Source organism: Triticum urartu, chromosome 3 (assembly GCF_003073215.2).
Source record: "Triticum urartu cultivar G1812 chromosome 3, Tu2.1, whole genome shotgun sequence".
Classification (NCBI taxonomy): domain Eukaryota; kingdom Viridiplantae; phylum Streptophyta; class Magnoliopsida; order Poales; family Poaceae; genus Triticum; species Triticum urartu.
In genome coordinates, this window is record NC_053024.1 from 720,579,904 (window position 1) to 720,605,536 (window position 25,633).

General features: G+C 48.9%; 1 protein-coding gene across 1 annotated transcript; it reads left to right on the top strand.

The window, feature by feature from the left end:
• The first annotated feature begins 23,091 nt into the window (after nt 1-23,091).
• LOC125549411 lies at nt 23,092-24,632 on the top strand. Its single transcript, XM_048712829.1, has 3 exons — nt 23,092-23,473; nt 23,562-23,741; nt 23,861-24,632. Exons 1-3 carry the CDS (start codon nt 23,303-23,305, stop codon nt 24,461-24,463), a joined length of 954 nt encoding a protein of 317 aa, XP_048568786.1. The 5' UTR covers nt 23,092-23,302; the 3' UTR covers nt 24,464-24,632.
• Nucleotides 24,633-25,633: the final 1,001 nt, after the last annotated feature.

The following is a 25,633-nucleotide window of genomic DNA, read 5'->3' on the forward strand; positions in this document are numbered from 1 at the left end:
TTCTGTTGTACCCGGAGGTCATGTCAAGTGACTTTTATCGAGGATTTTTTGTAGACCAGTCTGTTATCGGAGTACTTGATTTCATATCCTTGAAAAATTACATGATGTTTTTTCAGGTAGTATGTAAAGGAATGCGTAGATAATTTTCATGGCAAAAAAGGATGCATGAAAAGTTACATGATGTTTTTTCTCGGAATCGCCATAATTCAAGTGGCATTTATCTAATTAATCCTAGATATTTCCGATATGCTCCTGCCTCTCTAGATATTTTACTCGCTTTCCTGAATTCATGTTGGCCTTAACTATCAAACGTGTTCTCAGCAAGTTCTCCACATTTACCATGGGATGACAACCACGCTTACACAAGGGAGATTATTAAGTTGTATTGTAAGGTCCGTTTACTGCTTTACGCACTCTGAATTTTACATAGAATGAACCTCTAAGACTGTACCTTCTGCAAAGGACTAGCACCTACAGCTGATCCGAATTTTCTTCCTCTAAATGTCATGAGGCATGAGCCAGAACCTCTCTTTTTTGCAAGAAACCTTCTGATCTATTCACCATGCCATGAAATAGAATTCCCCAATTCAAACTCCAAACCCTAGATTGAGTGTGTAGCTTACACGTTACCTCCCTTAGGGTATCTCTAGCCGTTGGCCCCCCAGGGGGTGCCTAAAATCGCCGCCTGGGGGTGAGCCGGCGCAAAAATTGGGCCTGGGGGCGAGTTGGTCCCCAGCCGCCGGCCCCAGGGCCGCCCCCAGACACGTTTTAAAATAAAAGAAGTTCGGCGAAGTTCGGCTTAAACACGATAAATTTCGGCCAAACACAATAAATTTCGGCACATTTCGGCGAAGTTCGCGGATTTTCATTACATAGCACATATACATAAACTAATCTAAAGGAAAAACTGGCTGAAGTCGCCGCCGTCGCCGCCATCGTCGTCGTCGGCCTTCTCCTCCTTGACGCGGGCGCCCCTGCTGGACCCCTGCCCGGCGTCGCCATGGCGGACTGGTGGCGGCGCATCGTCGTCGTCGTCGTCGCTGTCGTAGATGACGACGACTCCGCCTTCGTCGCGGCCGCGTCGACGCTCCGCGAAGCGAAGCAGGGCGGCGCACTGGCGCTCCTTCACCTTCTCCAGGCGCTCCTTCTCCATCGCTATGGAGTCCCTGCGCGCCCATTCCAGGGCGGCGGCGGCGTCGTCGAGCTCTGTCGTTGTCGGTGTCAAAACCGACGGATCTCGGGTAGGGGGTCCCGAACTGTGCGTCTAGACCGGATGGTAACAGGAGACAGGGGACACTTTGTTTTACCCAGGTTCGGGCCCTCTCGATGGAGGTAAAACCGTACTCCTGCTTGATTAATATTGATGATATGGGTAGTACAAGAGTAGATCTACCACGAGATCAAGGAGGCTAAACCCTAGAAGTTAGCCTATGGTATGATTGATGTATGGAGTTGATTCTGTCCTACGGACTACAACCCTCCGGTTTATATAGACACCGGATAGGGTTAGGGTTACATAGAGTCGGTTACAATGGTAGGAGATCTTGAATATCCGCATCGCCAAGCTTGCCTTCCACGCCAAGGAAAGTCCCACCCGGACACGGGACGAAGTCTTCAATCCTGTATCTTCATAATCCAGGAGTCCGGCTGAAGGTATAGTCCGGCTACCCGAACACCCCCTAATCCAGGACTCCCTCAGTAGCCCCTGAACCAGGCTTCAATTACGACGAGTCCGGCGCGCAAATTGTCTTCGGCATTGCAAGGCGGGTTCCTCCTCCAAGTCCTTCACAGAAGATTGTAATCACCAAGAGTAGTGTCCGGCTCTGTAAAATAAGTTTCCACATATTGCCATAGAGAGAATAATATTAGCACAAATCAAATCTGCTGACGTATCCTGTAGTGCGCCATCACACTACAGCCAAGTCCTTTACTCGAATCATTTTTATTTTTCCGCCTAAGCGTGTTTGCGAGGCGGTTTCCTTGGCACATCTTGTCAAAGCAGAGATCGTGTGCCCCCCTTTTACGGGATTCTCATCAATACGGACGTGGGTAACCCAATCATGCCCGTTAGCACTTTTTCTCGATTAAAGGCGAGTCTCAAACGGTTACGGCGAGGGCTCTTGGTATTCGACCTCTTATAAAGAGACCAAGGCCTTACTCCTTTTTCAATCTCAAACGAGTTCGCCCGCCGCCTCGAGTTCCAACACCCTAGGCTTCAGATTTCAGGCGCTTCGAACCTTCGACAATGTCCGATTCCGACCTTCAAGGCCGATGGATGCCCTCCTCCGTCACGGAGGAGGACGTGCTAAAGTTGAGAGAGGCTAAGTTCTTGACCGCCGAAATTCCGCATAGGTTGCCTGTTCAAGGGCAAGCTATTCCCAGCCCCCAGCCCGGTGAGAGCGTAGTGTTCATGTCTCACTTCCTTCGGGGGTTAGGCTTCCCGACGGATCCCTTCGTGAGGGGGCTGCTGTTTTATTACGGGCTGGAATTTCATGACTTAGCTCCGGAGTCCATCATCCATATTTCTTCATTCATCGTTGTGTGCGAAGCGTTCCTCCGTGTTACCCCTCAGTTCGGATTATGGCTCAAGACCTTTGGAGTGGAGCCGAAGATGATCGAGGGACGGCATGCAGAGTGCGGAGGCGCTGTCATAAGTAAGAATGCCGATGCTCCATGGCCCGAGGGCTTCTTTCAATAGGAGCTCGACTTTTGGCAACGAGAATGGTTCTATATCACCGCTCCCAGGAGCGCCAAGTGGGCGGCTGAAGGAAATATGCCCTAGAGGCAATAATAAAGTTATTATTTATTTCCTTATTTCATGATAAATGTTTATTATTCATGCTAGAATTGTATTAATCGGAAACATAATACATGTGTGAATACATAGACAAACAGAGTGTCACTAGTATGCCTCTACTTGACTAGCTCGTTAATCAAAGATGGTTATGTTTCCTAACCATGAACAAAGTGTTGTTATTTGATTAACGAGGTCACATCATTAGTTGAATGATCTGATTTGACATGACCCATTCCATTAGCTTAGCACCCGATCGTTTAGTATGTTGCTATTGCTTTCTTCATGACTTATACATGTTCCTATGACTATGAGATTATGCAACTCCCGTTTGCCGGAGGAACACTTTGGGTGCTACCAAACGTCACAACGTAACTGGGTGATTATAAAGGAGCATTACAGGTGTCTCCAAAGGTAGATGTTGGGTTGGCGTATTTCGAGATTAGGATTTGTCACTCCGATTGTCGGAGAGGTATCTCTGGGCCCTCTCGGTAATGCACATCACATAAGCCTTGCAAGCATTGCAACTAATGAGTTAGTTGCGAGATGATGTATTACGGAACGAGTAAAGAGACTTGCCGGTTACGAGATTGAACTAGGTATTGGATACCGACGATCGAATCTCGGGCAAGTAACATACCGATGACAAAGGGAACAACGTATGTTGTTATGCGGTCTGACCGATAAAGATCTTTGTAGAATATGTAGGAGCCAATATGGGCATCCAGGTCCCGCTATTGGTTATTGACCGGAGACGTGTCTCGGTCATGTCTACATTGTTCTCGAACCGTAGGGTCCGCACGCTTAAGGTTTCGATGACAGTTATATTATGAGTTTATGAGTTTTGATGTACCGAAGGAGTTCGGAGACCCGGATGAGACCGGGACATGACGAGGAGTCTCGAAATGGTCGAGACGTAAAGATAGATATATTGGACGACTATATTCGGACATCGGAAAGGTTCCGAGTGATTCGGGTATTTTTCGGAGTACCGGGTAGTTACGGGAGAAATAATGGGTCTTGATGGGCTTTAGTGTGAAGAGGAAAAAGGCTGCTGCGCCCCCCTCCCCTCTAGTCCGAATTGGACTAGGGAAAAGGGGGCCGGCCACCTTTCCTTCTCCTCCACTTCCTTCTCCCTTCCTCCCCTCTTGGTGGACTCCTACTAGGACTTGGAGTCCTAGTAGGACTCCACATCCTGGCCGCACCTAGCCTTGGTCGGCCTCCTCCTCCTCCATCCTTTATATACAGGGGCAGGGGGCACCCCATAGACACACAAGTTGATCCTCGTGATCGTTCCTTAGCCGTGTGCGGTGCCCCCTTCCACCATATTCCACCTTGGTCATATCATAGCGGTGCTTAGGCGAAGCCCTGCGACGATAGAACATCAAGATCGTCACCACGCCGTCGTGCTGACGGAACTCCTCCCCGAAGCTTTGCTGGATCGGAGCCCAGGGATCGTCATCGAGTTGAACGTGTGCTAAGAACTCAGAGGTGCCGGAGTAACGGTGCTTGGATCGGTCGGATCGGGAAGACGTACGACTACTTCCTCTACGTTGTGTCAACGCTTCCGTTGTTGATCTACAAGGATACGTAGATCATACTCTCCCCTCTCGTTGCTATGCGTCACCATGATCTTGCGTGTGCATAGGAAATTTTTTGAAATTACTACGTTCCCCAACAGTGGTATCAGAGCCTAGGTTTTATGGTTTGATGTTATATGCACGAGTAGAACACAAGTGAGTTGTGGACGATATAAGTCATACTGCCTACCAGCATGTCATACTTTGGTTCGGCGGTATTGTTGGACGAGACGACCCGGACCAACCTTACGCGTACGCTTACGCGAGACCGGTTCCCTCGACGTGCTTTGCACATAGATGGCTTGCGGGCGACTGTCTCTCCAACTTTAGTTGAACCAAGTGTGGCTACGCCCGGTCCTTGAGAAGGTTAAAACGGAGTCTATTTGACAAACTATCGTTGTGGTTTTGATGCGTAGGTGAGGTTGGTTCTTACTTAAGCCCGTAGCAGCCACGTAAAACTTGCAACAACAAAGTAGAGGACGTCTAACTTGTTTTTGCAGGGCATGTTGTGATGTGATATGGTCAAGGCATGATGCTAAATTTTATTGTATGAGATGATCATGTTTTGTAACCGAGTTATCGGCAACTGGCAGGAGCCTTATGGTTGTCGCTTTATTGTATGCAATGCAATCGCGATGTAATTCTTTACTTTATCACTAAGCGGTAGCGATAGTCGTGGAAGCATAAGATTGGCGAGACGACAACGATGCTACAATGGAGATCAAGGTGTCGCGCCGGTGACGATGGTGATCATGACGCTGCTTCGGAGATGGAGATCACAAGCACAAGATGATGATGGCCATATCATATCACTTATATTGATTGCATGTGATGTTTATCTTTTTATGCATCTTATCTTGCTTTGATTGACGGTAGCATTATAAGATGATCTCTCACTAAATTATCAAGAAGTGTTCTCCCTGAGTATGCACCGTTGCCAAAGTTCGTCGTGCCCAGACACCACGTGATGATCGGGTGTGATAAGCTCTACGTCCATCTACAACGGGTGCAAGCCAGTTTTGCACACGCAGAATACTCAGGTTAAACTTGACGAGCCTAGCATATGCAGATATGGCCTCGGAACACGGAGACCGAAAGGTCGAGCGTGAATCATATAGTAGATATGATCAACATAATGATGTTCACCATTGAAAACTACTCCATCTCACGTGATGATCGGTTATGGTTTAGTTGATTTGGATCACGTAATCACTTAAAGGATTAGAGGGATGTCTATCTAAGTGGGAGTTCTTAAGTAATATGATTAAATTGAACTTAAATTTATCATGAACTTAGTCCTGGTAGTATTTTGCAAATTATGTTGTAGATCAATAGCTTGCGTTGTTGCTTTCATATGTTTATTTTGATATGTTCCTAGAGAAAATTGTATTGAAAGATGTTAGTAGAAATGATGTGGATTGGATCCGTGATCTGAGGTTTATCCTCATTGCTGCACAGAAGAATTATGTCCTTGATGCACCGCTAGGTGACGGACCTATTGCAGGAGCAGATACAGACGTTATGAACGTTTGGCTAGCTCAATATGATGACTACTTAATAGTTTAGTGCACCATGCTTAATGGCTTAGAATCGGGCCTTCAAAGACGTTTTGAACGTCATGGACCATATGAGATGTTCCAGGAGTTGAAGTTAATATTTCAAGCAAATACCCGAGTTGAGAGATATGAAATCTCCAACAAGTTCTATAGCTAAAAGATGGAGGAGAATCGCTCAACTAGTGAGCATGTGCTCAGATTGTCTGGGTACTACAATCGCTTGAATCAAGCGGGAGTTAATCTTCCAGATAAGATAGTGATTGACAGAATTCTCTAGTCACCATCACCAAGCTAGTAGAACTTCGTGATGAACTATAATATGCAAGGGATAACGGAAACAACTCCCAAGCTCTTCGTGATGCTGAAATCAACGAAGGTAGAAATCAAGAAAAACATCAAGTGTTGATGGTTGACAAGATCACTAGTTTCAAGAAAAGGGCAGAGGGAAGAAGGGGAACTTCAAGAAGAACAGCAAGCAAGTTGCTGCTCAAGTGAAGAAGCCCAAGTCTGGTCCTAAGCCCGAGACTAAGTGCTTCTAGTGCAAAGGGACTGGTCACTGGAAGCGGATCTACCCCAAGTGATTGGCGGATAAGAAGGATGGCAAAGTGAACATAAGTATATTTGATATACATGTTATTGATGTGTACTTTACTAGTGTTTATAGAAAACCCTCAGTATTTGATACTAGTTCAGTTGCTAAGATTAGTAACTCGAAACGGGAGTTGCAAAATAAACAGAGACTAGTTAAGGGTGAAGTGACGATGTGTGTTGGAAGTGGTTCCAAGATTGATATGATCATCATCGCACACTCCCTATAATTTCGGGATTAGTGTTGAACCTAAATAAGTGTTATTTGGTGTTTGCGTTGAGCATGAATATGATTTGATCATGTTTATTGTAATACGGTTATTCATTTAAGTAAGAGAATAAATTGTTGTTCTGTTTACATGAATAAAACCTTATATGGTTACACACCCAATGAAAATAGTTCGTTGGATCTCGATCGTAGTGATACACATAATCATAATATTGAAACCAAAAGATGCAAAGTTAATAATGATAGTGCAACTTATTTGTACCACTGCCGTTTAGGTCATATTGGTGTAAAGCGCATGAAGAAACTCCATGCTGATGGGCTTTTGGAATCACTTGATTATGAATCAGTTGATGCTTGCGAACCATGCCTCATGGGCAAGATGACTAAGACTCTGTTCTTCAGAACAATGTAGCGAGCAACAGATTTGTTGGAAATCATACATACTCATGTATGTGGTCCGATGAATATTGAGGCTTGCGACAGGTATCATTATTTTCTGATCTTCATAGATGATTTGAGCAGATATGAGTATATCTACTTGATGAAACATAAGTCTGAAACATTTGAAAAGTTCAAAGAATTTCAGAGTGAAGTGAAAAATCATCGTAACAAGAAAATAAAGTTTCTACGATCTGATCGTAGAGAAGAGTATTTGAGTTACGAGTTTGGCCTTCAGTTAAAAACAATGTGAAATAGTTTCACTACTCATGCCACCTCAAACACCACAATGTAATGGTGTGTCCGAACGTCATAACCGTACTTTATTAGATATGGTGCGATCTATGATGTCTCTTACCGATCTACCACTATCGTTTTGGGTTTATGCATTAGAGACAGCTGCATTCACGTTAAATAGGGCACCATCTAAATCCATTGAGACGACACCGTGTGAACTATGGTTTGGCAAGAAACCTAAGCTGTCGTTTCTTAAAGTTTGGGAATGCGATGCTTATGTGAAAAAGTTTCAACATGATAAGCTCGAACCCAAATCGGAGAAATATGTCTTCATAGGATACCCAAAGGAGACTGTTGGGTACACCTTCTATCACAAATCCGAAGGCAAGACTTTTGTTGCTAAATTCGGAGTTTTTCTAGAGAAAGAGTTTCTCTCGAAAGAAGTGAGTGGGAGGAAAGTAGAACTTGACGAGGTAACTGTACCTTCTCCCTTATTGGAAAGTAGTTCATCACAGAAATCTGTTCTTGTGACTACTACACCAATTAGTGAGGAAGCTAATGATGATGATCATGTAACTTCAGATCAAGTCACTACCGAATCTCGTAGGTAAACCAGAGTAAGATCCGCACCAGAGTGGTGTGGTAATCCTGTTCTAGAAGTCATGTTACTAGACCATGACAAACTTGCGAACTATGAGGAAGCGATGATGAGCCTAGATTCCGCGAAATGGTTTGAGGCCATGAAATCTGAGATATGATCCATGTATGAGAACAAAGTTTGGACTTTGGTTGACTTGCCCGATGATCGGCAAGCAATTGAGAATAAATGGATCTTCAAGAGGAAGACGGACGCTGATAGTGGTGTTACTATCGACAAAGCTAGAATTGTCGCAAAAGGTTTTCGACAAGTTCAAGGTGTTGACTACGATGGGAGTTTCTCACTCGTATCTATGCTTGAGTCTGTCCGAATCATGTTAGTAATTGCCGCATTTTATGAAATCTGGCAAATGGATAAACAAAACTGCATTCCTTAATGGATTTATTAAAGAAGAGTTGTATATGATGCAACCAGAAGGTTTTGTCAATCCGAAAGGTGCTAACAAAATGTGCAAGCTCCAGCGATCCATCTGTGGACTGGTGCAAGCATCTCGGAGTTGGAATATACGCTTTGATGAGTTGATCAAAGCATATAGTTTTATACAGACTTGCGGTGAAGCCTGTATTTACAAGAAAGTGAGTGGGAGCACTACAGCATTTCTGATAAGTATATGTGAATGACATATTGTTGATCCGAAATAGTGTAGAATTATTCTGTAAAGCATAACGGAGTATTTGAAAGGAGTTTTTTCAAAGAAAGACTTCGGTGAAGCTGCTTACATATTGAGCTTCAAGATCTATAGAGATAGATCAAGACGCTTGATAAGTTTTTTCAATGAGTACATACCTTGACAAGATTTTGAAGTAGTTCAAAATGGAGCAGTCAAAGAAAGAGTTCTTGCCTGTATTACAAGGTGTGAAGTTGAGTAAGACTCAAATCCCGACCACGGCAGAAGATAGAAAGAGAATGAAAGTCATTCCCTATGCCTTGGCCATAGGTTCTATAAAGTATGTCATACTGTATACCAGATCTATTGTATACCTTGCATTGATTTGGCAAGGGAGTACAATAATGATCTAGGAGTAGATCACTGGACAGCGGTCAGAATTATCCTTAGTGAAATAATGATATGTTTCTCGATTATGGACGTGACAAAAAGGTTCGTCGTAAAGGGTTACGTCGATGCAAGTTTTTAACACTGATCTGGATAACTCTAAGTCTTGATCTAGATACATATTGAAAGTGGGAGCAATTAGCTAGAGTAGCTCTGTGTAGAGCATTGTTGACATAGAAATTTGCAAAATACTTGCGGATCTGAATATGACAGACCCGTTGACTAAAATTATCTCACAAGCAAAACATGATCACACATTAGTACTCTTTGGGTGTTAATCACATAATAATGTGAACTAGATTACTGACTCTAGTAAACCCTTTGGGTGTTGATCACATATCGATGTGAACTATGGGTGTTAATCACATGGTGATGTGAACTATTGCTGTTAAATCACATGACGATGTGAACTAGATTATTGACTCTAGTGCAAGTGGGAGACTGAAGGAAATATGCCCTAGAGGCAATAATAAAGTTATTATTTATTTCCTTATTTCATGATAAATGTTTATTATTCATGCTAGAATTGTATTAATCGGAAACATAATACATGTGTGAATACATAGACAAACAGAGTGTCACTAGTATGCCTCTACTTGACTAGCTCGTTAATCAAAGATGGTTATGTTTCCTAACCATGAACAAAGTGTTGTTATTTGATTACGAGGTCACATCATTAGTTGAATGATCTGATTGACATGACCCATTCCATTAGCTTAGCACCCGATCGTTTAGTATGTTGCTATTGCTTCCTTCATGACTTATACATGTTCCTATGACTATGAGATTATGCAACTCCCGTTTGCCGGAGGAACACTTTGGGTGCTACCAAACGTCACAACGTAACTGGGTGATTATAAAGGAGCATTACAGGTGTCTCCAAAGGTAGATGTTGGGTTGGCGTATTTCGAGATTAGGATTTGTCACTCCGATTGTCGGAGAGGTATCTCTGGGCCCTCTCGGTAATGCACATCACATAAGCCTTGCAAGCATTGCAACTAATGAGTTAGTTGCGAGATGATGTATTACGGAACGAGTAAAGAGACTTGCCGGTTACGAGATTGAACTAGGTATTGGATACCGACGATCGAATCTCGGGCAAGTAACATACCGATGACAAAGGGAACAACGTATGTTGTTATGCGGTTTGACCGATAAAGATCTTCGTAGAATATGTAGGAGCCAACATGGGCATCCAGGTCCCGCTATTGGTTATTGACCGGAGACGTGTCTCGGTCATGTCTACATTGTTCTCGAACCGTAGGGTCCGCACGCTTAAGGTTTCGATGATAGTTATATTATGAGTTTATGAGTTTTGATGTACCGAAGGAGTTCGGAGTCCCGGATGAGATCGGGGACATGACGAGGAGTCTCGAAATGGTCGAGACATAAAGATCGATATATTGGACGACTATATTCGGACATCGGAAAGGTTCCGAGTGATTCGGGAATTTTTCGGAGTACCGGGTAGTTACGGGAGAAATAATGGGCCTTGATGGGCTTTAGTGGGAAGAGGAAAAAGGCTGCTGCGCCCCCCTCCCCTCTAGTCCGAATTGGACTAGGGAAAAGGGGGCCGGCCACCTTTCCTTCTCCTCCACTTCCTTCTCCCTTCCTCCCCTCTTGGTGGACTCCTACTAGGACTTGGAGTCCTAGTAGGACTCCACATCCTGGCCGCACCTAGCCTTGGTCGGCCTCCTCCTCCTCCATCCTTTATATACAGGGGCAGGGGTGAAGGAAATATGCCCTAGAGGCAATAATAAAGTTATTATTTATTTCCTTATAATCATGATAAATGTTTATTATTCATGCTAGAATTGTATTAACCGGAAACATAATACATGTGTGAATACATAGACAAACAAAGTGTCACTAGTATGCCTCTACTTGACTAGCTCGTTAATCAAAGATGGTTATGTTTCCTAACCATGAACAATGAGTTGTTATTTGATTAACGAGGTCACATCATTAGTTGAATGATCTGATTGACATGACCCATTCCATTAGCTTAGCACCCGATCGTTTAGTATGTTGCTATTGCTTTCTTCATGACTTATACATGTTCCTATGACTATGAGATTATGCAACTCCCGTTTACCGGAGGAACACTTTGGGTGCTACCAAACGTCACAACGTAACTGGGTGATTATAAAGGAGCATTACAGGTGTCTCCAAAGGTAGATGTTGGGTTGGCGTATTTCAAGATTAGGATTTGTCACTCCGATTGTCGGAGAGGTATCTCTGGGCCCTCTCGGTAATGCACATCACATAAGCCTTGCAAGCATTGCAACTAATGAGTTAGTTGCGAGATGATGTATTACTGAACGAGTAAAGAGACTTGCCGGTAACGAGATTGAACTAGGTATTGGATACCGACGATCGAATCTCGGGCAAGTAACATACCGATGACAAAGGGAACAACGTATGTTGTTATGCGGTCTGACCGATAAAGATCTTTGTAGAATATGTAGGAGCCAATATGGGCATCCAGGTCCCGCTATTGGTTATTGACCGGAGACATGTCTCGGTCATGTCTACATTGTTCTCGAACCCGTAGGGTCCGCACGCTTAAGGTTACGATGACAGTTATATTATGAGTTTATGCATTTTGATGTACCAAAGGTTGTTCGGAGTCCCGGATGTGATCACGGACATGACGAGGAGTCTCGAAATGGTCGAGACGTAAAGATTGATATATTGGAAGCCTATATTTGGATATCGGAAGTGTTCCGGGTGAAATCGGGATTTTACCGGAATACCGGGAGGGTTACCGGAACCCCCCGGGAGCTATATGGGCCATAGTGGGCCTTAGTGGAAAAGAGAAGGGGCTGCCCTAGATGGGCTGCGCCCCCCCCCTTCCCCTAGTCCTATTAGGACTAGGAGAGGTGGCCGGCCCCCTCCTCCTCTTTTCCCCTCCGAGGAATCCTAGTTGGACTAGGATTGGAGGGGGAATCCTACTCCCAGAGGGAGTAGGACTCTCCTGCGCCTCCTCCCTTGGCCGGCCAGCCTCCCCTTCTCTCCTCCTTTATATACGGAGGTAGGGGGCACCTCTAGAGACACAAGTTGATCCACGTGATCTATTCCTTAGCCGTGTGCGGTGCCCCCTGCCACCATATACCTCGATAATACTGTAGCGGAGTTTAGGCGAAGCCCTACTGCTGTAGTTCATCAAGATCATCACCACGCCGTCGTGCTGACGGAACTCTTCCCCGACACTTTGCTGGATCGGAGTCCGAGGATCGTCATCGAGCTGAACGTGTGCTCGAACTCGGAGGTGCCGTAGTTTCGGTGCTTGATCGGTTGGATCGTGAAGACGTACGACTACTTCCTCTATGTCGTGTTATCGCTTCCGCAGTCGGTCTGCGTTGGGTACGTAGACAACACTCTCCCCCTTGTTGCTATGCATCACATGATCTTGCGTGAGCGTAGGAAATTTTTTGAAATTACTACGAAACCCAACAAGGGGGCACCCCATAGACACACAAGTTGATCCTCATGATCGTTCCTTAGCCGTGTGCGGTGCCCCCTTCCACCATATTCCACCTCGGTCATATCATAGCGGTGCTTAGGCGAAGCCCTGCGACGATAGAACATCAAGATCGTCACCACGCCGTCGTGCTGACGGAACTCCTCCCCGAAGCTTTGCTGGATCGGAGCCCGGGGATCGTCATCGAGTTGAACGTGTGCTAAGAACTCGGAGGTGCCGGAGTAACGGTGCTTGGATCGGTCGGATTGGGAAGACGTACGACTACTTCCTCTACGTTGTGTCAACGCTTCCGTTGTTGATCTACAAGGGTACGTAGATCATACTCTCCCCTCTCGTTGCTATGCATCACCATGATCTTGCGTGTGCGTAGGAATTTGTTTGAAATTACTACGTTCCCCAACAGCGGCGCCTCCTGCCTTTCGCTCGGGTCCCCCACCACGGCTATCGTCATGGGTCAACAAAGGATTAGACTGGGGGTTACCCAAAGACGTGCCCCTGTTGCAGGGCCGCATTAGGGATCTCTTAGAAGGAGACCTCAACCTGGTCAAGGTGACGCAGGTCATGCTGATTCGCCGAACATTGCCCGGCAAACGTTGCCCCCTTCGCCTGTGGGAGTTTAATCCGGAGGGACCGCGAGTTCTCCAGAACTTCATGGGCGCAACACCCGTGGAGATGTATAAACTGTTCTTCGGATCACAAGAGATGTGTCCGGATTTAACCGAGGACGCAGGCCTAAGCTGCAATCGCCCGGATACTCAAGTAAGAAACCTTGTGCCCAGACCTTCTATCCGTATAATAAACTTGCCCCTAAAAGAGCTGTCCTTTTAAAAAGGAGTGGATAGCGAAGGCAAAGCTGATCAGGTGTCCGGCTCCCCTTCCTGAAACCAGACCGGATCCCGTGCTAGTCAGGATGCTGGAAATAATTCCTTTGGAGGGGGAGGACAAGGAAGCTATGGCCTCCTCGAAGGAGGCTGCTTCGAAGGGAGGAACCGACAATTCCTCTCCTAAGGGGAAGAAAAGAGCCGCCTCTGATGATCCGAAAACCATGGTCTCGAAGCGGGGGAAAAAATCCTCGTCAGAGGGTCCGACGCCGGGGAGTCCCTCGGCCGGACTACGCCCTCAAGGGGATCAGCCCTCCAGCAAGCCGTAAGTAGAGAGAGGTTTTCCTTTTGAGGGATGAAAGAAATCTTTGATTTATATCTGAGAGGATTAACCGAAATTTTACCTTGTAGCCCGGACCTCAGCCCTTCTCAGCAGAGCTCGTCTTCGGGGGATCTTCTTCCGGAGATGATGGAGAGCGGGACGCCTCCCCTGCCGTGCCGCCTAGCGAGGCGGGCGACCCTGAGGTGTCGTCGCGGAGGGTTTCTCCGAATCCGGCAGGGGCGAAAGGTGGCAGTGCGGCCCCCCAAAGTTCTCCGTGTCCGGCCTTCGAAGGAGGCCATAGGACAAGTCCGGCACCGTCTGGTGCTCGGCTGGAGGAGCTAAAGATTCTGCTGGGGCGAGCTTCTATCTTAGAGGAGCACCGTGCATTGATGGGTACGGTGATTGAAAAGATTTCAACCGTAGAAAGCGGATTGCATGAGGCCGTCAAAAGCTTACTGACGGGGTTTGAGGTACGTTAGATAATGTTCCCTTTGGTCAGTTGCGCATGAATAAGATGCGCCCTATGTAGATAGTAGCCCCTGAGACTCTGCGCGTTGTCAAGAAGTGACGGCACGCGGAGGATCATAATCCCAGGTCTAAGATGTCGCCTTTGAACGTAGGCGGCAGGGAGTCCAGAATCGAGCCGAACTGAAGATTTTGCCGAACTAAAGCGGCAGCTGGACGTGGCAGATGCCGACATCACGCTTGTTAATAAGCGGCTTGATGAGGCTCAAGGTATGCAATTCTTCGGGCGGCATCAGGTAAGAAGAGTTTTATGCCAGTGTCTTACTATGTGTATGCTTGACGCAGATGGTGCGGCTGCCATGGAGAGTCTTAGGGAAGAACTTGCCCGAGCTAAAGAACAAGCCAGAGAAAGTGATGCGGTTGCCAAGAAAGCCCTTGAAGAGCTGAGAGCCGAACAGGCTGCTCATTGCCGAAGCAAAGAGGAGATGGCCGAGATGGCCAAGAAGTTAAAAAGCGCTACCGACCGTTGCAGATTTCTTGAAAAAGAAGGCCAGGCGAAACAGACGGACTTAGAGAAGGCCGTCGCCGATGCCAAGGACGCTCGCTCTGCGATGAGAGCTGCAAAGGAGGAGCTGCGTTAGGCCGAACAGATTGTGGCTGGAAAGCCCTTTATGCTGCGAAGGAAGGTTTGTGATCCGAAGTTTGCTCCGTTGGACCGGATGTGGAGTGTGGAGGACACCTATCTGGATTTGGCGGTGAGTGCTGCTGATGCGACCGAAAACTTTCGAAATCAAAAAGATCGCGAAGTGGAAAGGCTTTTGTGGTCGCAGTTTCACAATCCAGAGCGTCCACTGGCGGTGGATGATCGTTTGGCTCAATGGGCCGAACTGAATAGGTTGTCTGGACTCGCCATGAAGTATGTCGTGGGTCACCTGTGGCCGGGGAGTTCGGAGCCGAAGAGTTATTTCAGCTTGGTGCAGCAATTCCTTCACGCGGTGCCGCGTATAAATGCAATTAAGAGGTCAACATGCATGGAGGGCGCTAGGATGGCTCTAGCCCGTGTTAAGACATACTGGGCGGAGATGGAGACCACCGTTGTTGCGTCCCGAGATTCGGACCAAAGCCGAGTACCCTCCGAGCACTATTTTCAGGAAGTTCTTGAAGGCGCTCGTGTAATAGAGACGCAGTGCCCGAAAGATGCTATGTTATGATAGCATATGTAATTATAAAGTAATATTTTGATGGCCTTTTATGCTTGTGCCTCCAAGTATTGTAAACACCTTCTATGCGGCCGTTTTAAGATATATATATATATATATATATATATATATATATATATATGTATAGAATCTGAAAGATGGCAGTCGTTGGCTTCAGCCCCCACGCACATAGTGCGGGGGTGCTCGCAGAAGACGCATTTTCACACTTAACCCAACGTCTTGGTCCTACAAAGGAGGTGATAGCGCAGCGGGCCAGGCAACCGGACTATAATGCTTTAACACTTTCACTTAGCCATAGGAGTTTGAAAATGAGACTCTTTAAGTAGCTCCTTGGTGGCAACTGCGCTCGTCCGAATTCGGGGCGCGTATGTGCCTGGCCGGGAAACGGCCCTTCGTTAAAGAGGAGGAATCCGATAGATTCCGATCGGTCATCGAGTGGCTGACCAGTCTCACGCTACATCATGACAGTCAGTTTTCGGCTTTCTCTACTGAGGTGCTCGCCCTGGCCAAACCGGGGGCACAATCGCAGTAGTTCTCCTGGTGCTACCTTAGCCGATAGAGCGGAACGTAAGGTAGCCGAACTCAGGAGCCGGGCAACCCAACATTTGACCAAAGACATGATTCGGAGCTGATGCATATAGTGCCAAAACTCGCGACGCCGAACACTCCCTAAGGTGTTCGGTCATTATGAGTGCGGGCCAAACAGCACTCTTTATTAAAAAAGCCCCTAGTGTCCGGGTATGTGCGAAAATTCTGATGTGGCCACATGCCAAGACGCCAGCCTCCTCCTTGGTTATACTGGAAAGAAAAAACCAGGGGAAGTATAGCAACAAGAGACAGTAAAAAAGGTTTACGCAGGGTCTTAATCTAAAAAGAATCCTTTAGGACGGGTCCCTACTGCACGTCTGCGCCTGTGTCTCCGTTGTGCCGTATCCTGGACGGGCGCCGCACGACGTTCATCTGTAAAAGAGAGGAACTGAGTTGAAAACGGGTTGTGCGGGAAAAGTTTTTAAAAAATAAGCAAAGTATAAAGTAAGATATGGAAGTTTGAGCTTTATTGTCTCTTATTGTATATGCGTGGAGCCCCTTGTGCGGGGGTATATGGCTTCTAGGCCTGCATCAATGATGATTTTGCACCGAACTCGTCTATCCGCGTTCGCGGTCTTGAAATGACCTATTTTAAAGTTTTTTGGCCGGTGAGGCCATTTTTCTGTGGGGCTGTTAAAGCGGCCGCACTGTCCTTCGCTTATGGAGGCGCACTTTAGTGCTTTCCCGTCAAAGAAATGATGCCTCGTGGACCGGGCATCTTAAGCGTAAGAGATGGATAATGCGGTATTGCATTAAATCGAGCGAAAGCTTCGCGTCCCAGAAGTGCTTGATAGCGACTTGAGAACGGGACGACGTGGAAGGTCAGCTTTTCGCGGCGGAGATTATCGGCGGAGCCGAATGTGACTGTGAGCCGGAGAAAACCCATACAATGGGTGTTCGGGCGCGGTATTACCCCTTGAAAGGAGGTTTTGCTGTGGCGGATTCTTGCTGGGTTTATCCCCATGTGTTGTATTGTATCCTGATATATTAGGTTTAGTCCGCTGCCGCCGTCCATAAGGACATTTGAAAACTTGAGTCCGCCAATTATTGGATCGAGTATCAAGGCAGTCCATCCTATATTCTTGATATTCCTAGAATAATCTAGCCGATCAAAGGTGATCGGTTTTGACAACCAGTGGCAGGATCCTTTGGGGATGGGCCGTGTGGTGCGTACCTTTACGGGCACCGCACGTTTTGTTATGTGAAGTGAGTTCACTGTTTTTACTTCTTGCGGGAAGTTCTTTTGTTTCCTGGTGCTCTGCTGTTGGGGTTCGTCCTCGTCTTCGCTTGGTGTGTCGAGCCCCTTGTGTTCGGCATTAAGTCTGCCGGATTGTTTGAAGACCCAACAGTCTCTGTGGGTATGGTTAGCGGGCTTCGCTGGAGTACTGTGTATCTGACATATCCTGTCCAGGATTTTATTTAGGTTGGATGGATCATCCCTGTTATCCTGGGGGGGCGATTTTTCCTGATTTTGTCGTGAGCCTTTGAATCCGGCGTTGACTGTCGTGCTCTTCGGACTTTTGTCCTTAGTTCGGCGACGATCCTTGTTTCGTCGCGGTCTTCCGTTTCCATCCCTGGTTTCGGATGTACTTGGGTCGCTGGGGCTGCACCTTGCCAACCAGCTGTCCTCCCCTGCACAAAAGCGGGTCATGAGGCTTGTTAGTCCGGCCATTGTTCTTGGCTTTTCTTGGCCGAGGTGTCTGGTGAGCCATTCGTCTCGGACAGTCGACTATCTGAAAGCTGCTAGGGCTTCGGCGTCCGGACAGTCGACTATCTGATTCTTTTTAGTGAGGAATCTATTCCAGAACTGCCGAGCTGATTCTCCGGGTTGTTGAGTTATGTGACTACGATCGTCTGCATCCGGAGGGCGGACATAGGTCCCTTGAAAGTTTGCTCGGAAAGCATCCTCGAGCTCTTCCCAACTTCCAATTGTGTTTTCGGGAAGGCTTTTAAGCCAATGCCGGGCTGGCCCTTTAAGCTTAAGGGGTAGATATTTTATGGCGTGGAGATCATCTCCTCTAGCCATGTGTATGTGGAGGATGTAATCCTCGATCCAGACTCCTGGGTCTGTTGTTCCATCGTATGCCTCTATGTTGACGGGTTTGAATCCCTCTGGGAATTCATGGTCCAGGACCTCATCGGTGAAACATAGGGGGTGTGCGGCACCCCTGTATTTGGGTATGCCGGATTCTGATGATGGCTTCGTAGCGTTGCTTACGAGAGCTTGCTTTCTTGGCCCAAAAATGGACCTGACTGGGCCATGATGCGGATCCTTAAGTGGGTCGCATGCCGATTTAGGTGCTGCGCTGCTTGTCGCTTTATGGGGTCGTCTATCCGACCGTGTGGCTTTTTCATTTATTGAATGTGAGGGCTCTGAGGCCTCTTCATCGAATTCAGGCAGTAGCTTTCTTTTCGGATAGCTTCTAGTGCGGCGATTGTCGCCATACTTATCTGTGGCATTGATTACCTTGCTCCATCTGATCCGGAGTGCGTCTTCCGCTGTTTTTAGCTTCCGCTTCTGCTTTTTTAGGCTGCGTGCAGTTGCAACGAGCCTCTCATGGAGATTCTTCTGCTCCATGAGTTTATTCGGCGTGAGGTCGTCCAGAATGTCGTTTTCGCCGGAGGATGGATGTTCGGTTTCTCTATCCGTGTTGCCCTGTTCGGACGGTTGCTCTAAGGCCTGCCCGTCGTCTACCGGCTCGTCCTGCTCTATGGCTGGGTTTTTGTCGAGGCGGGCCTTGGGTCGGCGTTTACGCCGACGCCTTGATTGCTTTTCGGGGGGTCGATCTCTCATCCCCTCCCCTTTTTCCTCGTTGTCACTTCCTTTAGGTGTGTCCACCATGTACACATCATGAGATGGGGTGGCGTTCCAGCGCCCTACAGGTGCTGGTTCCTGTTCGTCTCCTATATCGTCGTCCATGCCGTCGATGTCTTCGGAGCCAAACTCAAGTATGTTGGTTAAATCGTCGATAGTGGCTACAAAGTGGGTGGTGGGTGGGTTTTGAATTTCCTCTCCGTCCGTATCCCACCCTTGCTGACCGTAGTTCGGCCAGGCTTCTCCTGATAAAGAGAGAGACTTGAGAGAATTCAGGATGTTGCCAAAAGGCGAATGCTGAAAGATGTCCGCGGCGGTGAACTCCATTACCGGCGCCCAATCGGATTCGATTGGGAGGGCGCGGGGGTCTCAGAGTTCGGAGAGGAATCCGGCTCCTTGGAGTCACGGGCCATGCGGAGTGCGGGACCGGAGTTCGGCTCGATCGCCTTTGAGATCGCAGCCCCTAAGGCAGCATCCAACCGCTGATCCTCGATCGGCGTAGTAGGTTCTGAATTAATGGTCGAAACCGATGCGTGTGCGGCCTCCAAGGCGCTGTCCGGCGGCAGAGCTATATCATGCCCATCGAGACAGTGCGGCACGCTTGGCTGTGGCTCGAATCCGTCGAAGATCAAGTCCCCGCGGATGTCAGTCGTGTAGTTTAGGTTTCCAAACCCGACCTGATGGCCAGGGGCGTAGCTTTCGATCTGCTCAAGATGGCCAAGCGAATTGGCCCGCAGTGCGAAGCCGCCGAAGACGAAGATCTGTCCGGGGAGAAAAGTCTCACCCTGGACCGCATCGTTCTTGAAGATCGAAGGAGCCATCGAGCCTAAAGGCGACGACACAGAGGAACTCTCAATGAAAGCACCAATGTCGGTGTCAAAACCGGCGGATCTCGGGTAGGGGGTCCCGAACTGTGCGTCTAGGCCGGATGGTAACAGGAGACAGGGGACACTTTGTTTTACCCAGGTTCGGGCCCTCTCGATGGAGGTAAAACCCTACTCCTGCTTGATTAATATTGATGATATGGGTAGTACAAGAGTAGATCTACCACGAGATCAAGGAGGCTAAACCCTAGAAGCTAGCCTATGGTATGATTGATGTATGGAGTTGATTCTGTCCTACGGACTACAACCCTCCGGTTTATATAGACACCGGATAGGGTTAGGGTTACATAGAGTCGGTTACAATGGTAGGAGATCTTGAATATCCGCATCGCCAATCTTGCCTTCCACGCCAAGGAAAGTCCCACCCGGACATGGGACGAAGTCTTCAATCTTGTATCTTCATAATCCAGGAGTCCGGCTGAAGGTATAGTCCGGCTATCCGAACACCCCCTAATCCAGGACTCCCTCAGTCGTCACCGGCGCCGCCGGCTCCTTCTTCACCGGCGCGAGCCCCGGCTCCGTCTTTGGCTTGACGAAGCGCGGAGGAGGAGCCGACGAGTAGGCGCGCCGGCCGCCCTCGTTGATGACGATGCCGGCGCTGCGAGTGCGCCGGCCGAGCGGCGTCTCCGCCGCGGGCTCGGCCTTGACGCCGAGCAGGGCCGGAGTGCCGGAGGAGTGCGTTGAAGATCGGGAGGAGGAAGAAGAGGAGGAGGACCCGAACCTCCTTGGCGCCCATGGCCCGGCACGTCGGTGCTGCGCCGGGGCGGCCGCCCTCGTCGAGTACGCCAACGGCGGGTCGTTGCCGCCCTCGAGGTACGTCAACACGCCCTCGAGTGTGCGGCCGGGGACGCCCCACCACAGGTGGCGCCCCTCGCTGTTCTGCCGGCCGCCGACCACCGGCGCGCCGTTGATGGACGCCAAGCGCTGCCGCTGGCGGCGCTCGAAATACGCCGCCCAAGCCGCGTGGTTGTCGGCGGCGTACTGGGGGAGGGAGAGTTGGGCGTCGGTGAGGGAGGCGCGCACGACCTCGACTTCCTCGGTGAAGTACTTCGGCTTCGCCACGGCGTCAGGCAACGGGGGAATGGGCACTCCCCCGGCGCTGAGTCTCCAGCCCGTCGGCCCGGCGCGCATGTCCGGCGGCGCCGGGATGTTCGCCTGGAACAGGAGCCAGGACTCCTGTTCGCGGAGCGAACAGTGGCCGAAGCCGTTGGCCGCCGCCTCGTCTCCGGGGAAGCGTTCCGCCATGGCGACGGGCTCGGGAGAGGTAGAGAGATAGAGGGAGGGGCTGGGCGGCGGCGAGGGGCGGGGCTGGTGTGGGTACAGGCGAGTGCAGGCCACCGGCTATATAGTCGCGCCGCACCCGTGTGTACGCGTGCGAGGGAGGGAAGGCGTCGGCGCGCCGTCCCGTGACGCGCCGCCCGTGAGGAATCAATGGCAAGGCTGACCGGCGGCAGCCTTGGCATTGATTCCCCGCGGGAACCGAGGTCGTTGGGGGAAGACGAGGCGCCGTGTCGCTGACGCGGCTGGCCCGCGGCTTTTTCGCGCCAAAACAGCTCGCCCCGGCGCCCCCCAGCGCGCCGGGTTCGGCCTGGGTCCGCCGGCGCTGTTTTCGGCCCAGGCCGGCAAAAATCGGGCTCCCGGGGACGCGATTGGGCCGTTTTTTTTTATGCCAGCGCGAAAAAATTGTCTGGGGAGGCCTTTCTGGGAACGCGGCTGGAGATGCCCTTATGTGCCTGCATGTGTTTGCTCGGTACCTATAGCTAGTTGATCGGTCCTCCACCTTGTGTACATCACAGAGCTCAAAAGTTCCAAACTTGCCTCATGATGTCATGCCTGCATCCATACAGCGAGGAGATCGGTCTTAGATTTGGCTCATGTACACAGCTCAAACCTAGGTACTGCCACTGCCACATGACTGGTATGGTTTTTTTTTTTTACTTTTCTGTCTATTTCTGCATATTACAACATAAAATCCCTTGATAATAGGTAAAGAGAGGAAGATATATGCCAGAATCAACAATTCAACATGTATAGTTACAAAACGAATACTTTATAACACTGATAAAAAAACATATCAAACATGCGGAAGAGTTTGCGAACAGAAGGAAAATAATTAATACTACAAAGTAGTGGAGCAGTTTAAATCAAATAGTGCCATAAGTAAAAATTGATTTACATTTTTTATGATGGATTTCACTAAAATGCATAATCAATCACTATATGATCAGATTAAAATAATATGGCACTTTTTTCCTGGGAGCTGTACGGTTTCAATTTAAATCAAAATAATTCATCAAAGCTCTCAGAAAAGAAAATACATCAAAATCCCAACCGCATTAAAAAGAAAAGACCACAGCTGGAATAGCGCGAAAAGACCACGACCGGTCATAAAAGGAGATTACATGACTCAACCACAACTGTGTAATTTTAAACACCAAAATACATCCATATGTGAATGTTTTGCTAACATTTAATTTAGCATATGATGGATTTGCACCAAGTTTTCCTAGTTATGAGCATGATGAGTATTTTCTACTCGGTGTCTTGAAGTCGAGGGAGAGGTGGAGGAAGAAGATAATTTAATGGTAAAAAGAAGTCAGACAGTGCTGTTCTGATGTGCATGGAGGTCCTAAAGATATGTCACATATTATTGATATTAATTAATCCATATAATATATAGGTCCCGTTGCAACGCATGGATCTTTTTGCTAGTTACACCAATCAGCGGTGTTTTGGGCAACAAACCTATTCGGTAGGTGCTCTACGCAAAACTAATCTGATAATTGGTGGTTTCCATAATTTTCTCATCTCAAACACACCAAATGTGTGTACATTTCTCCCAGAAAACCGGCACTGATACTATAGCATACATTTGTTCGGCTACCTAGTATACAATACAGTGTAATAATTGAAGAAATAACATGAAGAGTAAACATAGCTAGAAGGTGATGCGGACTATCTGCTCCCGAGCTGAAATGCTCTCGGATGAATAGTAAAATAAAAAATAGTAAAAAATATGGGAATTTCGGCTAGAAGGGAACTTTTAGCTTCCTGCCCAGTGCAACGTGCTAAGTGGAAGTAGCAACACTCTGTTCAAATTGGTGAAAAATAATAAACCAGACCATTAGGGGATTTTTTGCAAAAAAATAAATAAAATCATTAGACAACCACGTCTGGCTACGGATAGGGATGGCAACCACCGCTCCCTACGGTGCCCGACGCCGGGCGCGGTGACGCGGCGGGCAGCGACAGCGCGAGGCGCACGTGTGCAGCCACCCGAGGCGCACGTGTCGCCTGAGCCGACAGCGCGGCACGCGCTCACTCCTCACTCAGTCTTTGTCCCCAGCATGGAACTCTCAACCAAATCCTTCTCCAGTTCCACCCATCACCCCTCTCCTTGCTCCACGACAACGCCGGCGTGCGTGGCAGTGGTTATCTCTTTCTCCGTTTCTCGTGAGGTACCAAGAGTGGCGAGAGTAGCTGGCTAGCTAGGTAGGGGAGAGTGGCAGTCTGGCAGAGAATGGTGGCGCCCGACCTGACCTGAGCAGAGCTGAGATCCTCCTTCGCGCATGCTTTCTTCTCCTTGCTCCGTCGCGGCGTGCGGCGCTCGTTCGCTCAGGCACCTGGTCGTGGCCGCCGTCAGTCTCCCGATGCTCCTCTTCTGCGACGCCATGGTGTGGGCCGTCACCTTCCTCACCTTCCCCGTGCGCCTCCTCGCCGCCGCCGACAGGGAGCGCAAGGTCCGCCGGACTCCGCCTTGGATCACTAGATCGTTCCGATTGAATAATTAATCGGACGTGCTTCTTGTGATTTTCTTGTCTTGGTCAGCTGGAGCGGTTGGTGGGGGAGATGCAGGGGCAGATGGAGTGGGTGGTGTGGGAGAACAGGGATCTGGAGCAGAGGTTGCGGACGGCGCTCAAGGAGAACGCGACCATGGAGGACATCCTCGACGAGATGGAGGAGGAGAACGAGGACGCCTTCGCCAGGATCGACCTCCTCGAGAGCCAGGTACGAGCAGAGCCGAATCCATCGATTCGCCATTGGGGGGATGCAGAGCAGAGCAAGTGGTGTGGTACACTAATTAGTGTTTGGTGTTTGCTCATGCTCGGTCGGCAACTCGCATGCAGCTCAAGGCGGTCAAGAAGGAGAACATGCGGCTCAAGGAGCAGAGGGGCAAGTCCGTGTGGGACAAGGCGGCGGCGACGGTGGCGGTGGCTGGAAATGGCGGGGGCAAGAAGAAGGCTGGCGAACCGAGGCCATGGGAAGGCAAAGTAGAAGAGGAAGAAGAGGCGACAGCGCAGAAGGATCGGCCCGTCGTCTTCAGACCCGGCGACCTCGATGCCTTCCCACCGTCGGAGGCGCGGGATCAACTGTTGCGGGCGACGGCGCGGCGCCGGAGCCTGTTCAGCCTGGGCATGTCGCTGGCGGTGGGCGGGATCGCGTGGTCGGCGGACAAGCCGTGCCTGCCGCTCCTCGCGGGGCTCGTCGCCGTGGTGGCCATGTCCATGTGCAGCGTGTCGCGCCTCTTCCACGCGCCCGCGGGCCGCCGTGGCCTGCCTCCCGCGTCCGCCGCCTCCGACGGCGCCGTGGCGCTGCTGAGCCTCAACTGGTTCCTGCTGGGCGTGCTCACCTACCCCATGCTCCCGGGGGTGGCGCGGGCCGTCGTCCCGCGCGCCGCTCGCCTCGCCGGCCCCGCTATCGCGTGGCTCGCTGCCGCAGTGCCCGTTTGACGGCGTGAGGTGGCACCGCAGAGTGGCCTCCGTCTGTGTATCCGCGGTTCTGGTTCTCGAGCCTGTAAAAAGAGTGATCCAGCCGCCTTTCTGTTTTCTGAAGCTGTGTGAGTCGTTATAGTAAAAAGAAAAACTTCATTCGCCTAAACTTGAGCATGTGAAAACGTAGGATCTGCCAACGTAGGATCCGGTTTTGATAGTTTAAGGACGAAAAATATACTTATCCCTTCAAATAACACACTAACGTCGTGGCTTTCAATAATGTTATTGTGTTTTTTTTCAAATACTCCCTTTGGTCTTTTTTACTCTGTATATTAGAATTCTCTGAAGTTAAACTTCACAAAGTTTGACCGTATTTATATGAAAAATATATTAACATTTGCCATGCTATAAAACTTTAAGTCATGACACATATATTGATATTGATTTTAGATTATGAATGTTGATACTTTTTTCTATAAAGTTGGTCAGACTTTATGAGGCTTCACTTCAGTCAAAACTATAATGTTAAGACGCCAATAACTGCCATACGTGTGGTGTATCGGTTGATTGTGCCACACGCCTGTATGGTGTATCGGTTGATTGTGCCACACGCCTGTGTGGCACCGAGACGATCCCGCACGCACGACCACGTCCGGGCGCGCAGCCACATCCCACACGTCCAGGCAAACGACCGCGCTGCCCGCATGACCCAGCACGCCGGTCGTCCCGGCCTCATTTCGATCCCCGGTCCGACCTGCCGCCGCTGTCTTCTACCTCTTGACCCCGTACCTCCATACCCCGTACCTTCATCGCCTTCCTTCTCTGGTTGTCATGGCAACCAGAGAAGATCCATAGCGCCTTCCCACCCCTAACCACCTTCACCAACTCCGTCCTTCCAAGACGATGAGCAAAAAGCAGCTCGATCTCTGATCTCCTTCTGTTTCTCGTCCTTTTTCTGTCCAGAAATTTGAAATTGCGAAATTTGCCCATGAAAATGGCGACTGGATCCACGCTATCAGGGGAAACAACCCACGGATTTGTGTGCATTTGCATTTGCCCATCAATATACGCCAGATCTGTCATATACTATGCTAGATTTGAGCTAAGCTTCTAGGTTGGCTAGATTTGAGCTAAGCTTCTAGGTTGGCTTGATGCGAGTAGTTGGTAATGAAGGATGCGCATAAATCA

What these genes read in the sequence shown, in the direction of transcription:
- LOC125549411 (XM_048712829.1), top strand. Translation starts at nt 23,303, where the DNA reads ATGCTTTCTTCTCCTTGCTCCGTCGCGGCGTGCGGCGCTCGTTCGCTC. An exon ending in CCGCCGACAGGGAGCGCAAG is followed by an intron (nt 23,474 to 23,561) that starts GTCCGCCGGACT and finishes TGTCTTGGTCAG; the next exon opens with CTGGAGCGGTTGGTGGGGGA. An exon ending in TCGACCTCCTCGAGAGCCAG is followed by an intron (nt 23,742 to 23,860) that starts GTACGAGCAGAG and finishes ACTCGCATGCAG; the next exon opens with CTCAAGGCGGTCAAGAAGGA.